Source organism: Scaptodrosophila lebanonensis, unplaced genomic scaffold, assembly GCF_003285725.1.
Source record: "Scaptodrosophila lebanonensis strain 11010-0011.00,11010-0021.00 unplaced genomic scaffold, SlebRS2 tig00001418-arrow-arrow-pilon, whole genome shotgun sequence".
NCBI classification, from domain to species: Eukaryota; Metazoa; Arthropoda; class Insecta; order Diptera; family Drosophilidae; genus Scaptodrosophila; species Scaptodrosophila lebanonensis.
The window spans coordinates 1,716,571-1,733,193 of NW_022060744.1; the positions used below are offsets into that span (position 1 = coordinate 1,716,571).

General features: G+C 37.2%; 3 protein-coding genes across 4 annotated transcripts in view; 1 reads left to right on the forward strand and 2 right to left on the reverse strand.

Moving 5' to 3' along the window:
- LOC115633224 (apoptosis-inducing factor 3) overlaps positions 1-16,623 on the reverse strand; it is a 44,162-nt gene that overhangs the window by 11,094 nt on the left and 16,445 nt on the right. Inside the window, exon 1 of one of the 2 annotated variants that reach the window (XM_030530617.1) lies at positions 3,673-3,820. The exons of the other annotated variant lie outside the window; for it this stretch is intronic. Within the exon in view, the coding sequence (XP_030386477.1) occupies positions 3,673-3,674 (2 nt within the window). The 5' untranslated portion in view covers positions 3,675-3,820. Of the gene's footprint in view, positions 1-3,672; positions 3,821-16,623 lie in introns of those variants that run through there. 2 annotated transcript variants of the gene reach the window in all.
- Positions 4,116-5,924, forward strand: LOC115633227 (GATA zinc finger domain-containing protein 10-like). Its single transcript, XM_030530620.1, has 2 exons — positions 4,116-4,657; positions 5,276-5,924. The coding sequence occupies exons 1-2, from the start codon at positions 4,270-4,272 to the stop codon at positions 5,902-5,904; spliced, it is 1,017 nt and encodes a 338-aa protein (XP_030386480.1). The 5' UTR covers positions 4,116-4,269; the 3' UTR covers positions 5,905-5,924.
- LOC115633230 lies at positions 6,256-6,733 on the reverse strand. The gene is made up of 2 exons (XM_030530624.1): positions 6,616-6,733; positions 6,256-6,493 (listed from the first exon to the last, which is right to left on the reverse strand). Exons 1-2 carry the CDS (start codon positions 6,726-6,728, stop codon positions 6,256-6,258), a joined length of 351 nt encoding a protein of 116 aa, XP_030386484.1. The 5' UTR covers positions 6,729-6,733.

Genomic DNA, 16,623 nt, shown 5'->3' on the forward strand with positions numbered 1-16,623 from the left:
CCAGAGCCAGTTCTATAGCAAGAGCACACACACACACACTCGCAGACCCACAATCGCACACATGTGCATGCATGGGCACGTGTAAACACAATATATTCACATATATGCTCAGACATACACATTTACACATATATGTACATATGTACATACATGGAGCCAAATAGGCTTCCCCTTGTACTGTGGAATCGATGGCAAATATGTTCACCCAAAAAACGGAAAAGTATGTACTACTGTGCGCAAATATGACTCGCACTATATATTTATTATGTCTAAAAATCCCTATTTATTAATCAAAATATATTTCGTGACAGTGTTGCGAACTTCAAAATATAAATATATGTCCCTGTCGAATCACCCGCTACACAGACTATATATACGAGTATGAACTTACTTATGATATAGACTGTCCAATCCGAATATATTTCTATAAATCTATAGACTGTGGGCGCACTATAGGCCATAAATTCCTGCTAGTATACGAAATGTTCAGAACATTCAAATCAGCCTGTTAGAGGGGGTTCTTGATCTTACACACCCCTAACACCCATACTACATTATTGTACATTATTTTAAGGAAATCCTATTACTGGTACATAACAAACATGACGAAACAGGAAAATAAATACCATATATAAAGAAATGAAAAGTAAAATACAACTGAGAAATAGCTAGGGCAGGAACAGTACCTGCTTCTGCCCTAATGACAAGCAAAATAAGCTACTTCGCGTACCTTATCCCGAAAAATAATGGAAATGGTTTATAAGTATTTCCAAAACTAAGTTAAGTTGATTAGAACTGGCTGATACTTCGATAAAACAAGCCCTCAGAATTTATTTTCTGATTTAAAATAGCGGAACTATACTAAAATTTTAATGAAAAGCATCCTTAAATCTACAATCTAAAGATTAAAGTCAGCCCAGTCGCTAAAAAGTTATGTCTTGATATTGTAAAAATAGTTTATAGTTTGGACATACGAGTATGTGTTCCCGTGCTTTTTTTTTATATTAAATTATCTACTTTAAGAAATGGGCGTTTACTTCCGATTTCAGTTGTAGTGGAAAGTTCGGCCATCCATCCCATGGTAGTCACTTTTTCATCATATTCGTTTGACTAACGAATCGGCACGACCTTGCCGACTATACTCGTAACTGTAGGTACATTATATACGTATGTACCGCCGGTGTTGCAACAAATTTCTATGCCAACCGACCACGTACCGGTTTATAGACAAAGACTGGTGAATGGCCAACAAGCATAGTATTAGCCAGTAATAATAACAACAACTATAATAATAGTGTTAACAATAATGGTAACACACTTGACAGCTAACATTTGCGTTTGTCGGGTCGTTCGAAGAAACTATTCCCAAGGCCCTGCACTGACTCTCCAAGTGTTTCGCGGGCTCTATGGCTTTTGATTCGTACCTGCTGATCCAGTATTTAGTATTATTTAGAATGTTAGCGTACATATGTAAGTCTATTGGAATAATTTTAACCTGATTACGAAATAAGAAGTATGTACATACGTGCGTTTATTGCCTGTCTTTATATTCGTGGCGATAAGAAAAAAAGCACTATCAGACATCACTCAGTCGGTTAAAACAGAAAGCAACACTAAAAACGGTTAGGTTCCCAGCAAAAGTTGGGAATTATCAGGGACTGAGACAACTAATATGCCTTAATTATGACACATCAATAAACATGAAAAAAAAACCCAGTCCACAACAGTATGACTACGACGTTTTACAGTTTATAATTCAGTCCGCGACACAGCGGTATTCTGTGGGGCTACACTGGGTAGTATCTGAAAGTTTTTTCTACTAATTTGAAACATTTTCAGAAGACTTTATTGACCTATGTGCCTTACATAAATAGGTGGTAGCTTTACCAATAGTTTAGATAGATTTTAAAATCATCGCGGCAGTAATTAGTTATATTGTTAACAATTCATATATTTCTATTCAACCTGTATATTAACGCCCCCTAATCAGCTTAAATTTGCAACACTGGGGCTCCCACTTTTAGAAATTATCGAAGAAAAGACTTGGCAGTTTATTTAAACATTCCCCCACTTGTGCGTCGAATTTTCCATACTCCCATCACCAAGGATCACATTTCAGCTACAAGTGGAAAACTGAATAGGTTTTATCGTCAGCTAATTGGTAAGTTTGTTAGAAATATGAACATTTCCTCGCCATTTTGAATAAAAAATATTAACCGTGATCAGAAGTATGTATTCTTAATTTTTCTATGAATTTTCCGACCTTTCCAAAGTCATGATTTATTCACTTTCAGGAAAAACAAAACCATTTGAAAATCTATCAAAAATGTAAAGACCACAAATATGGGAAGCCCATAGAGGAAATATCAGTCATTTTGCTTTTTCAAAAAAAGTATTTTTAATGTACATACATCAGGTAGTAATGCCGCCTGAAAGGTGAAAGCCCAACCCATAGTTAACGAGACTATATAGTCGGTATGCACGTCGCTGATAGTGCGGCTCATGCGGATCGGATACTAAGATAATTATAGATAACTAAGCTAGGTACAAATTTGTCAAATTCAAACAAACAAGTGACCATGGCTTGCAGTTACCTGCTACTTCTACTATAATTTTAAATGTTTATGTTATTAAGGTTCTTAATATTGAAAAGGAATTATTATCCAAAAAATAATAAGAATTACCTACAATACAGATTTTACATTTCAATTTTAATTTTTCACCGAATATACTCATTTATTGCTTATTTTTTGTGTTTTTGCAGTATAATTAAAGCAAATATTGGGAGATAATATTATTTATTTTCAAAGTGGCATTTACATTATCTTTGCAGCAAAAAGTGCCCACAAATATTTGCTAAGAATACAAAGTTGGTCGGCTATTATTTCATTGATTGGGTAGACAGACAAATAATTTGCACACCGATTGGTAGAATTTTACTGAATAAAACAATAATACTGCAAATAAGTTGGATTCAGTAAAATTGATAAAATTGTGTAGAAACATATTTTATATTTAAATTTTTACGAATTCTACCTCATACCTGTTTCCTTTCTGTTCGATTGTATGAACCTTAAGAACTTTTGAATCAAAGAAGCTAGGCACACAAAAATTGATTTATGGAGTTATCTTATCGAAATACAGGACAAGTATATAACAAATCACATATGTATATCCTATCTTAACTAAATGTTGTATTTAGAGACTTGTGCATATTATAAAATGACACAGTCGATGAACTATATCATATATAGTATCTGTCATAAGAACTGGTCCAAAAGGTACTTTTACTAGAAAAGCTCCTAAGTTTCAGCAATTTTTTTTTTGTGAAAAATCTCAAAGTCAGTGCACCGACTCATATAATAAAGCTGCCATGGGAAGGATTGGTAACGATTGGATTAAAGGTTCTACCCGTTTTGTTTATTTTCTAAGGTCGGGGGTTATCTTAAGTTGAATGGATTTTGTTCAGTAAAGCCTATTTAAACTGTAAATTAATTTTTGTTTAAATTATATATACATATATATACATAAATTATATATGCAGTCACACAAGGTATGTATATGTATGTATATTATATATATTGTGTATATTTCGGCATGTGTTTGTGGAGCTTTTTAATAATAATAGAGTTAACAAAAACAAACAACAACAATGTGCGATTTGACACTCACATGCTTTTGCCGGCACAGAGATGGGAAGGTTGCTGCAGTTACGCTACATAGGCTTCGATTGGTGAGTGGATTTGTAAGTAAACTCGATTATTGAATGTATTTAAATAAAAAGTTATGCGTTAAAAAGAAACCGCTCTATTCGAACTGCAGCTTTTAAGACAAAACACATGTTGTGGCAAAATGTTTGTTTCTTTAATCGCCGACAACAGCTGACCGCCCCGCCACGTATAGTGCGGTAAAACGTTGTGGGTGGTTGAGTTTCAGCGCAGCGAGCATTTGTCAGCGCCGTAGCTTGTTTAGTACCTATTTGCACCGCTAGGGGGCACCCCTTCTTGTAATTGAATTTTGAAAATACTAAAAGCGTTGCAAGTTTTCGAAATCATAGTAGGCAGTTAGTTTGTTGGCAATCATCATTTCAGTTTCGCAGCATAGTTCGGGTTCATTATATTTAGTTTTATTCGTAGGCACACACACACACACACAGTCATAAATTTGTTGTGGTCAGGTCATAATCTTTCCTTTCTGTCCCTTGGTTTTAAATTCAAGTAATCAAAGACATCCATCCAGTTGAAAAAATACACACATAAAGTCACGGAAATGTTGCGCAATTTGTGGTATATGCTAAATCCTGGTGGTGTTAACGGAACGCAGCGTCGCCACCAGCAACAACAGCAACCACAGCAGCAACCACAGCAGCAACCACAGCAGCAACCACAGCAGCAGCCACAGCAGCAGCCACAACAACAACAGCAGCAACAGCAGCAACAACAGCCGTTGCAGCCCGGTCTGCTTCGTCCCGATATTGGTGGTGTGCTCAATATTATCGGTGAGTTGCGCCCGGCTCGTCCCGTTCCCAGCAACAACCGCCAGCCACCGGCACAAATGCAGATGATGCCGCACCACCGCATTGATGAGGGCTTGGGGCGTCTACTAGGAGCGCACCAGCGCTTTATTATTGTTGATCTGGAAGAGGGTCGCCAAGCGGGTAAGTGAAGTGTTTTCGAATGAAAACAAATATTAGAGTTGTGCAGCTTAACTCATTTGAACCAGTTTGGTTCAATTCCGATGGAACTAGCAGCTTGGAAATTATGTGTTAAGGCTGAAGCCAAAATGTTTAATTCAAATTTATAATTCACAAAATATCGGGAGTAATTCAACTACTTAGCGAAGGTAATATAAATTTGAACTAGTTCGCATACAGTTCGAAGCTGCAAGCTTTGCTTCGATTCAGATGGAACTATTTAGGAATTAAGAAATGAATGAAGTTCAATTGAACCAGTTTGCCAGAACTTCTAGTAATGAAGCTTAATGGATTGTTCAGGGGAACTAGTTCGCCACAACTTTTACAAATGTGATAGATTAAAGAGTTTTCACCCAACAAATATTGCAGCCGTGCAATTTAGTTCATGTTTCGGAACCAGTTCGGATTGGTTCCGAAGGAACTAGTAATTTAGAAACCTCGTTCCATGGGAAACCAACTAACATTTCGCTTACTTTGCAAAGTGTAAACAAAGAATGCTCAATTGAAGCTGCAATGAATGGCTCAGTTGAACTAGTTCGCCACAATTTCTACTAATATGATGGTTGTAAACAAATTTTTCAGCCATGGCCGACAATTTGGCACGTCTGGAGATGCTTCCGCCGATACCAGCGATTCCGTTAATGCCTCAGTTGCCAGCCGTGCCACGCCTTCGCGTGCACCCACTAGATCAGGCTGTTGTGCCACAAGTTCGCCTTGCCGCAGTGGCACACGCACAACAACAACAGCAGCAACAAGAACCACATGATGTCGACGCTCCAAGTGAATCGGACGAAGAAGAAGAAGAAGAAGAAGAAGAAGAAGGCGATCCACTGGAAGAGTGCCCCAAGCGGCGATCGTGCCACACTCTGCCGCCTCGCGGCATCGATGAGCACGTGACTCAGCCCATATTATGGCTGGCGTTGGAGGCGTTCGAGAAGAAGAAGAAGCGCATCGAGGATCGCAAAGTTGATGCCGCTGCTCCGGCGATCATCGATGGGGCCATTGAGTCTGGCAGAAAAAACAAAAAGGACAACAACGACAACAATAACAACATGAGGAAGAACAGCAGTGAAGACGACGATCACGATAGCGATCTGGACGAGTTCGATAATCCGGCCGAATATGTGGCCAATTATATGTTCAAGCACATGACTCTGGAGGTCTTCCTTGAGGGCAATCAGCCGCGCTACGGCAAACGGTCAATACTTTAAAGGAGACAGCCGTTGAAAATTTGTGTAGTAGTACCCAGTAATAGCCCCCGAACGCCGCCCAATTGTGTCTCCATTTCCCCCAAAATCTCACTTTCTGCCCCCATCAAATTCTAAAACAGTGTATGAAATTCTTAAGCAACTTAGCCAACTTCGCCACAGATGCCCCGACACTTATTTATTAGACAAATAGACGACATTATATATTAGATTATTTAAATCCGAGGCTCACAAATGCCGCCGCAGAATTCACAAATCAAGTCAAAGCATTTATGATTATAATGAATAAAAAAACCAAAAAAAAAAACCAAAAAATTAAAAAAAAAAACACTTAAAAACCTTTGCACTTTTTGTTCAACCAGTTGCCGCCTTCAGCGCTCCATTGCTCAGCCGTGTCCTTGGGGTAGTAGTGGACTCGTAGTCGCTGTAGCGATAGCTAGCCTTATAGCCCCGAGCTCCTGCCTCATACTCCACTATATACACAGTGTTCTGCCCCGGATAGACGTGCTCCAAGATGCCCTTCACATGTGGCACACCCTCAGCGGAGCTGGTCACCCGTTCCTCGCGCCTGTTGTTATCCTTCAAACGAATGCTGCAATACGAATGATAAATCGTCAAAGTAGGTCCCTCCCGATCATCCCTTTCTTAGATCGGAAGAAATTCTTTTGCTCCTTCCTTTTAGTCGACATTATTATTATTATTTTTTTTAATTACTTGACGCTGTACTCCCCATTCTTGCTGGGAAGGACTCCTGCTTTATCGGGCTGGGCCCCAATCAGACCACATAGGCATGCTAGCCATATAATCGTCACTCGACGCGACTGCATTGCTTTGTTGACAGACACAAATTGCTAAACTACGTCTGAAGCGCGTACTGTCTAAGCCAACAATTATAATTTTTTTAAAACACTCTGCAACAAAAACGCATTTCAATCGAACTTAAATGAAAAGTAATCCAGACCACTTAATGCTTTAATTTAGAAAAATTTGCTAGCACTTATAGTTTCAGGGTTTTTAGAGTTCATACAGTCGAACAGACGGTCAATCTCTCTCGCGCACTCATAAACTAATCAAAGCTAGGCTAAGCTTTTGAGTTCATACTGGCAAACAGAAAGACATGCGGACGAACTCAGCTCATCTTTAAATTTCTGCCATCTTGGAGAATTTACAGACCAAATTTGTGCTTGTCGACTTTTTTTGGGGTCATACAGTCGAACAGAGAGACGGGAATGGCTGTATCGAGCACTCTGCCACGCTTTCATTTTTACATTCAATTTATTTTAAAATTGCGCCTTTAAGAATTAAGAACAAGTTATTATCAACAAAACAAAAACCAAACCAAAAACAAACGAAAATCGTGCTGCTTAGTGTTATTACTTTTAGTAACGTCTTGGTGGCATGCAAATAAGAATAGATCCGGTTTAGGATTTTATTTTTTTTTTAAATTTCATTTTAAAGACTGACTGCGCACAACAATATCCCGTTATATGGCATTGGGATCATATTTATGGTGTTAGGTACATTAACACTAATTTTACGCAAATTTTGTGTGAAAGAAATAGGTCTAAGACAAGCAAAAACAATATATATAGTATATAGAGTGGGTGGGCTCGCTCCCCCAAAGAGGGGAGGTTAATTAACTTTGGAAATGAAATATTTTCGTTGAGGAGAGAGTTATGCTATTTATTCTTCATTTATTTGAAGTCCGTTAGTGTTATTATACATATATTTGACATTTTCTAGTGTTAGGAACTTTTAAGCTTACAGAACCAATTTTCTATAACTTTGTAATATTTTTCTTCAATTTCAATGACCATGATAATCAGTTTCTTTCTTCGACCCAAAACTAAGAGGCAGATCAATACGCTTTTTGAAAAAAAAAAGGATTCAGCAAAATACACTTTCTTGATTTTATTATACAAGTATATAATATATTGATTAAACCAAATGGATTCAATTTATCGACCGTATGGATTTTTCCAGCTTTTATGGCGAAATCTTCCGTCCGATTTAGAAACAAAATTTCGAAAAATGCAGAACCTATAAAAATTCCTCTCTTCCTCCCAGACGAATCGCTATAGACAAGCCCGTCTATCTCTTCAACTGTTCGACTGTATGATAACCGAGAACTTCTGCAGCACAAGTTACAATTTTTTTTTTACAAACCATATATAACATCAATATTTTATATATAAGTAGCTAAAAGTCACTCTTAGTTGCACAACTTTTTTGTTTATTAAGTATCTTAAGCCAATCTGGTATTTACGACCTGCATATAGTGTCTAATAATATTCCAAAGTTTCAACACAAAATCGGCTAGCTTTATCACATAGCTGCCATAAGAACGAGCGAAAGAATTGGGGAAAATACTCACAAATTCATGTATGTTGCTATTTGAAGAAATCATTTCCTTATTTCCAATGAATATATTTGGAGAAACTTTCCCAAAAGTGGGCCTAGTTGCCTTTTGAGTGCAATCACAGGCATTCCGTTTTTCTCTGAGTGTAGATGAAAAACAGTTTCTGAATACGAATATAGATTTGTTTTTCTTAAATTGGAACTCTTTGCAAAAAGCTGACCTACAAATGGCGCTGGCCATGGCGCTGGCAGACGAATCGAGTTCACAATTTTTTTTGATAAGAAACTGACAACATTGATGTCGTCGGGAACACTGGCTGGTTGTGGAGCATGACTGATTTGTCAGGGTTTCCCTTTTCAAATCGGAATGCAGCGAAAATTTAATTTCGATTAGAGGCGGCTATTATAATTAACATTTGTTATTGTTATTATCATTATTTGTATTTACAATAATTACAATATAAATACAAATATATGAATGTATATTCTTAAAAATATATTTAGATGGGAAGAGCGAGAGAGAGAGAGAGAGAGAGAGAGAGAGAGTGTGTGTGTGTGTGCCTCCGCACTGCCCGCTTTCCCTTTGCCAATGATTAATTGATGAATGCTTACTTGTATGCTGGAAATGCGGTTAATGATTAATCTTAAATTGTACGACGACGTGGTTCTAATCTATCATTTGTTTACTCTGCCGCTGCCATACATACTATATACATAATACATACTATAATAAAGGTTGCTGTTTACAACTTGTCCACGCTTTGATTGCGTGACACGAGTCGTGCCACCGAATCCTCAGCCAACTCAAATCATGGTTTGTTTGCAGTCGAGTTGGAAGGTCAGCAACAAGCGATGACAACGAACTTGCAACAACCCGTACACTCGACTCTACACGTAACACCATCGACTAAAGTGGCCTGCCCCTGCCTCCGCCCCTGCCGCACATCTATCTGAACAACATTTAGTTCAATGGCCACACTACGACCGCCTACGTACACTCGACAAAAAAGGTGAGTTCTTACGACCGCCTACGTACACTCGACAAAAACGAGTGGAAGAACGGAAGAGTCGTGCCAGTTCGACTCTTGAATGCCCTGAACCCCCCAGCTCTCCCCAAAATAAGCTGATATAGCGAGCCGATTTTTACAAATCTCCAGATTTAATTGAGATGTAAAGATACAGACAAAAAAGTTATTGGTACCAAGTTTAATTTTTTTCCCTGATAGTTCCTATGACAACAGCTATACGCTATAGTGCACCGATATTGATGGGACTTCAAACAATTATGCGGCAGAATACAAATCGTATAAATTGTATATATTAAGATAGACGAAAAAGTTATGCCCAATCGAGTGTTTTTTTTCACCGATAGTTCCAATTACAGCTATATGATATACATAGTGTCATATTTTTAATTAAATTTCATTTTATGATGAGGCCCTATAAAAAACTCATAAATACCTATTTTCGATACGATATCGTAATGGAGAATAAAGTTTTTGGTGCTGGAAGCGATTTTTGCCCCGATCGTTTCTATGGCAGATATACTACGCGTATATACGAAATAATGAGGTCATATGTGGTTTGTGATAAACAGGGTCTGCAAGTAAGTACGATAACTGTGCATGAGAAGTTTGGTTTTCCTAGCTTATTTAGTTCAAGAGTTCTCGCTGTTCATACAGGCGAACAAACGACCAAACATTTCAGGCATATTTTAATACTTGTATTAAATAATTTTTGCTATTTAAGGGCTAACACACGGCTCGTCAATTTGAATCAAAACCTGATATTTTCAAAGCTATGTGTACTAATTAAAAAAGTTTATATTTTTATTTATTTTATTTAAGTTTGGCCGCAAATAAGTATACATCCCGAATTAAAATCGACTGCACTCCTAGGATTTGTATAAATTGTTTATAAAACATTCAAATATAATGTCATAAAATTTGTGAAATCTAAACTTTGATATATGGATGGTACTGATATGTTAGCACCGACTTAATAACCCCCTTTATAAAACAGTTTGCCACGGTTGAGGATTTTTGGAGATAATAACTTAAAATTAAACGAAGGAATAGCTTCTATGGCCTTCAGCTCTCCCAAATAAAAAATAAAATATAACAATTTTTTAAATAAAATAAAAAATTTACAGTATTGTATGTAGCTTTAAATGAAGAACAATAATTTAAGTAATTTTAAAAGTGTACCCTTTAATATAAAGTAGAAGAGCTTAAATAATAGGGACTACATTTTCTGGTTTAGGTATTTAAGGAGTAAGGGATCAATATTACCAAAAACTTTTGATTCCCGATTTCTTCTAGACTTTAACAATTTTTAAGAGTTTATTGAAATATCGTTATATTCCATTGAACTATAAATTATAGAAATTTTAAATACAAGGAAGTCATAAACATTTTTAAAACAATATATGTACTTTTTAAAAAGCCTGTGTAGACACCTTCCTACCGAGATATATATTTAGGTAATAAGAATAAGGGATCAATATTACCACAACTTTTTGATTTCTGATATCTTCTAGACTTCACAAATTTTTAATAGATGCATAAGGCCAACATTTTGATTTATCGATAACACAAAGTTTATTGAAATATCGATATATTCCATTTAACTATAATTTATAGATATTTAAAATACAAAGAAAAACGATATACTCTTTAAAAAGCCTCTCCATAGGCTTTCTAACGAGATACATATCGTGTGGTGATCGGTAACTGTTATTGACTTTTGGGGTTTTTTTTACCGGTTTAAAAAAAATCCTAAATTTTATAAAATAGGTTAAGTTAATGAAATCATTTTTTTTAATGTTTTGTGACTAAGAATTTTTCTTGTCGCACTATGTTAATAATAAATAAATAAGTCCAAAATCCGGTTATGGGCCACTTATTTGAAATCTGAAAGATCAGAAAGTTCTGAGATTCAAAAAGACGATTGCAATACTACCTTTTGATGGGCGATGGGCGACGGGCTGCATAATTTCTGTGCGTGTAGATGGGCTGTTGGGTGGGTAGCTGGGTAGGTGTGTCGTCGTGTATCTGTATTCCAAGGTCATCGCCAGTCGTAACCGCAGTCGAGTCCTGCTACAGCCGGCATTGGTGTGAACTGTGTAGGCCAGACATTGGAGCGTCGCGTCGCGTCGCGTTGGGTTGGGTTGCGTCGCTAAGGACAAGGACGACGCCCCCGTCAAGGCCAGCGCTATCCAACGAGGATGATGATGTCTGCCGCACGTATTGATTTTTCAATGCTCTTGGCACATATACATACATACAAGTATGTATATATATATGGGTGTGTGTGTGTGTCTATGGAGGAGGTGCCGAAAAAAGGCGCCTTCATATTATGCCGCCAGGCTTGCGTTATATTTTGTGTGCCAGACATTGACTTTGACGGCATTTGGCCAACTGCAGTTCATTGCCATTATGGCCAGAATGCCTCTCTCTCTCTCTCTCTCGCTCTCTCCGTCTGTCACTCCGTCTGGGGCGGGCGGCATCCAAAATGCCTGTCTATGTTGGTTAAGGTCGGTCAGCAGCCCAGCCAGTCGCTTCTACTTATTATTGATATTATTGTTGTCATCGCAGAGTCAACGACGCTGCTACCTATACCCATACCCATACCCCTCCTCGTACCCCTACCCCGACCACCAGCCCCAAAAGCTGTGCACTGCGTGCTGACCCCACAGTCGTTTTGTCAGTTTATTGACACGGCCGGCGATAATTTCGTTTCATTTACACTCGCATATACTTGTACATATTCTCTGCTGTTTGTGTGCAAAAATCAAATAAGCTGGCATTGAATAAATAAATAAATATTCAAATAAATAGCACGAGAAATATGAGGATCAACAATTATGAGTAGTATGTTATTCAAAAAATATCAACACAACATGTGTATATTGTTTGCTTTATAGCTTTATGATATACTAGTGAACAGGTCCGAATACAAAATGCAGGTTCGATATCTTTATAAACAAACAAGTTGGTCTTTAAATCAGATCGCTACTATGGCAGCTACACCACTAATATAGTTCGATGAAGTTCAAATTCTAGTATATATTGAATCTTTATAGAAAACCATAACATAATAATTTTTTTTCACGTAGTCTTAAAAGTAAAGAAGCCCCTACCATGCCAGGCTATCTGATATAGTAATCCAGTTTGATTCGAACTCAGATATATATGTAGTATGGTTTGGCATTATATTGTATGAATCTACCAGACTTAAGAGATTTGATAAAACTTACAAAAGAATTTATTTTAAAATCTGCCCATTGTTGCTATGACAGCTATATGATATAGTATACTGATTTGGTTACATTATAGTATATATTATATATTTATAGAAAAAGTATAGTAGTAGTATAGTATCGTTTGCCATTATATGAATCCACCAGATATCAAATCTAGTTGATAAAAAAAAACTTACAAAACAAAAAAGTTATTTCAGAGCTATATCATACTTGTATAGTAGACCGATTTGGTTAAATTCAGCAGTTAATTCAAAGTCGGGTCATATGTAAATACTGTAGATTTGATGATATAAATAGCTGTCCAATCTGGTTTTAATATGAGTACTATATACTTCTAATCTATTTACAGGAATATAAATCCATCTTCGGCAATCACCCTGAAACTGTACAAGTCGAAATTACCAACCATACTCACAATTACAATTCCAATTGCCTTATGTGGGGAAAAATACTTTGTAGAATACTTTGCCAAAGAGGCAAGTGAAAAGATGATGAACTAAACAAACATCGGATACACCGAGATAGCATTAATAGGAACAGAGCAAGTCAACTCAGCTTTCCTTACCTTCCTATCATCATCTCTTAATCTCATTTCATCTCACCCCACCAAAACCCCATCGCAATTCCAAACAAACAAGTGTTCATTTAAAACTGTCAACAGAATGAGAAAAAAGCAAAAAGTTCAATTTGAATATTAATTATAGATCTATTGGGTCTGTGCAACAAAAGGTCGATAAACTGCGAATATGTTACGGCTATTGACATGGCTATAACCACTGACCGGTTTTTTAAAATCTTGTATTTTTAGCTAGCCCATAAATTGTTGATTGATTTTGATTCTGAGAACATTCCTATAAAATAATGTGTGTGGATAAGTCAGTATAAAGCATATTAAACCTTACAGAATTCGGATTCAAAATTAATTAATCATATTTTTGTCTGCCTCTCCCTGTCTCCCTTTTGTTCATTTTTAGTGAACCTATCGATTCTTGAGGCGTTTGTAGGATAATAGATAAGAGTGCTTTTCGAATTGTATTCACAAGTTGTTTCTCCTCGATCTAAACGAATAATTTGTAAGGGTTATAGCCCATTGCCAAAACTGGAGTTGAGTTGAGTTGGCGGGCCTTCAACTCTCTACTCGCTGGTATTATATAGATAGATATTAGATACATGTTATATTTTGTGTGTACTTTTTGGTGGAGATGGAACTCTATGTGAACAATATGCAGTCTAATTGTAATCCTTTGCGAGCCATAAGAACCTTGCCTTGCGGTAACAACCGTATTTATATTGGAATCAAGAATAAAGGACTGTTGGTAGAGCCCAGGGGTGCGGTGTGAAGCAGATCTCTGATTCGGAAAAGGATTCTTTCTGGAGAAGCGATACCTTAATGTAACGATGCAAGCAAAAGGAGGAGAGAGAAATATGAAGCTTTGTTTTATTTTCAAATTTCGACTGAAAACCACACCCAGTCGCTTGGCTATCGTCCCAAAATCGATCAAACAATTTATGGGATACTTAGAATCCAATTTATGGACTACTTAGAACACAATGTTTTAACAAACGGTCAGTGGCCATAAAACTATTGACGTCGACGTACGAAAGGCCCATTTGAAGATGAGTTCAGATTAGCACGAGAAACGGAATGGGTTAATCGAAGCAAGTTGAATTAAGTTGTAACAGTTTTTAAGGTCGATAAGTCTTAAACGAATCTATATCTTTCTGCAAGTTAGTGTGTGCAGACATTTTTTAATAGTTGTTTGCAAAGTTTATACCTTTTTCGAACAGCTCTAAGTAGGAAAAGTGGATGTCTACTCTTTGGAGCTAGGACAGGACCTCAGGCATCTCAGGCTTGTACTCAAGCGATCCAGAGCTAGTACCAGAGCCAGAGCCCAGAGCCATCAACTACGCGCTTTTAGGTCAACAATCTGCGTCTGAGCTGAAGTATTGCTGGCGCCCGTTTGTCGCACATGTCAATCAATGGAGATCCAATTTTAGCACAAGTAAACAATATTTGCGGAGTCAACATTGCCGTCATCGATTCCGATAGATCTATTCGTATCATCAATGCCCGCCCCCAACAATAGTATCAGCGCAAACAGCGTGATAAGCTACGGAGCCTCTGCGAAGACTCCCAGTCTCCATTTTCATTTCAGACCATTGAGAGTGGATGATGAAAAGTGGGATCGTTGTAAATAGGTACCTAAAAACCAAGTCTTTCTCCCTCTTCATCTCTTATTGAAAAGTGATTCTTCACGATGCGCTCTCTTCATTAGAGCTGCGCACGCGCTTTTCTAGACGCTCTCTTAAAATTTTAGACTAGACTTTGCACCTTACACATCGTATATTGTGGCTCTCCCTAATCAGAGGCTTAGCGATAATACTTGAAGAACGTCAATGGTCCCACGCTCTCCCACAGCCAGCTGAGCCAAGACTGTAGCATTTAGAAGAATGTAGACTGTAGAGTGAAGCTCTCTTTTGCACATTGTACTAAAAATAGGGGTCTACGATTGGGCGCGCGCTGTTATTTTTAATTGAAACTGGATCACGTCTCACACACGTTGATGTTGTTTACGTTTTCAACAACAGCAACAACCGTTATCAGACATGGGAGAAACAAAGCTATAGAGGCCGTCTTTGGAGAGCAGAGCTGCATTCACAGAGAACACTCGTATTAATGTTTTAATATCAAGTAGTTTCCAAGGCAGCGTACTCGTAGGAGTGGAGAAACCGAACAGGACCCAGTCTTAAAATCAACCGTAAGACTATGCCGGCCAACAGCCAAATCATTGTTGATTTGTTGATTCAATAAACAATAACAATACTGATCGTTTATATTGCTTATCTTGCGACGACATAGACGACCCATTCAACAGTAATACAAAAAGTCCAAATTAATTGTTTACCTTATTATATTTTTATAAACAATAAAAGCACTTCGAACCATATACGCTGCAGCGTCGACAATGAATCAATCCATGACATCCTCTCCTTCTTTCATTCACTGCTCTTTCCGTTTTAGAGGCTTTTGGGCTAAACCTTCTTAATGCGATCAATTCTTATAATTCTAATTGATCTGCTTGAAGATTATGATTATGCCATGTACCCGAAGCCTGAAACGGTATACTAAGACGTTCGTAATATAGGAGGCGGACGTCTGTCTGTATGAACCCCTATAGCTTTTGAACCATGACAGCTACGGACACCGAACTTGACATTTAGACTTGTCTCATTCATATAAATAGCAAGTTTTCGACAACTCTAATTATTTCGTAAAGCTGCCTATACAGCTGCCTTAGAGGGTTCATTTTCATTCATTTTCTCTATTGAGCGACTGCTTTCATATTTAACTAATTTATTTAACTGTTCTACTAATTAATGTGGTATGTAAAATATAACATTTAAGCGATAATATAATATTTACTAACTGTTGTTTTAAGTTTAAGTATAGTTTTTCTCTGTGGTTATCTGAAAATCTGCCTGTCTGACTACCCGTGGACGTAATCTGATTTCAATAGAGATACTATAATATATAGTAGTGCCGCACAGGTTCAAAATCGTCGTTGTCTATTTCTCTTTTGTTGTCTGTGATGGATTCACTCTAATTGTTGTTCCTCTCGATTGTGTTATTTCTCGGAAACTGATAACGCGCTCATCATTACATCTGTTTGAACCCCTACATATGTATGTACTATGTACGTATGTATAGGTATCACTAATGCATCAGTTTCTATGAAATGATCGCACAGTTATTTATCTATGTACTTATATGATAAATAATCGTATAGTGTTCAATAGAGATTATGTTGGCATTAAACATTCATTCGAAAATTTGAGTTTTCTTTTGGGAAACAGCTATTTATATAAATCTATTCACGTTTTTTTTTGTTTTCAGCTTTTTTTGGGTGTACGATTTTGCGAAACTTGACAAAACAGCAACTAAATACTCTAGAAAGATCTCTAAAACCAAATAAATACGAGTATACGAGTACAATTTGTTTATAGCAAGTAATATTTTCGACCAATCTGTCATAGGTCGACTGATTTTAATCAGTTCGAAGCAAGTGTTTTTCCCATTTCTAGCTAATCATAACATGAAA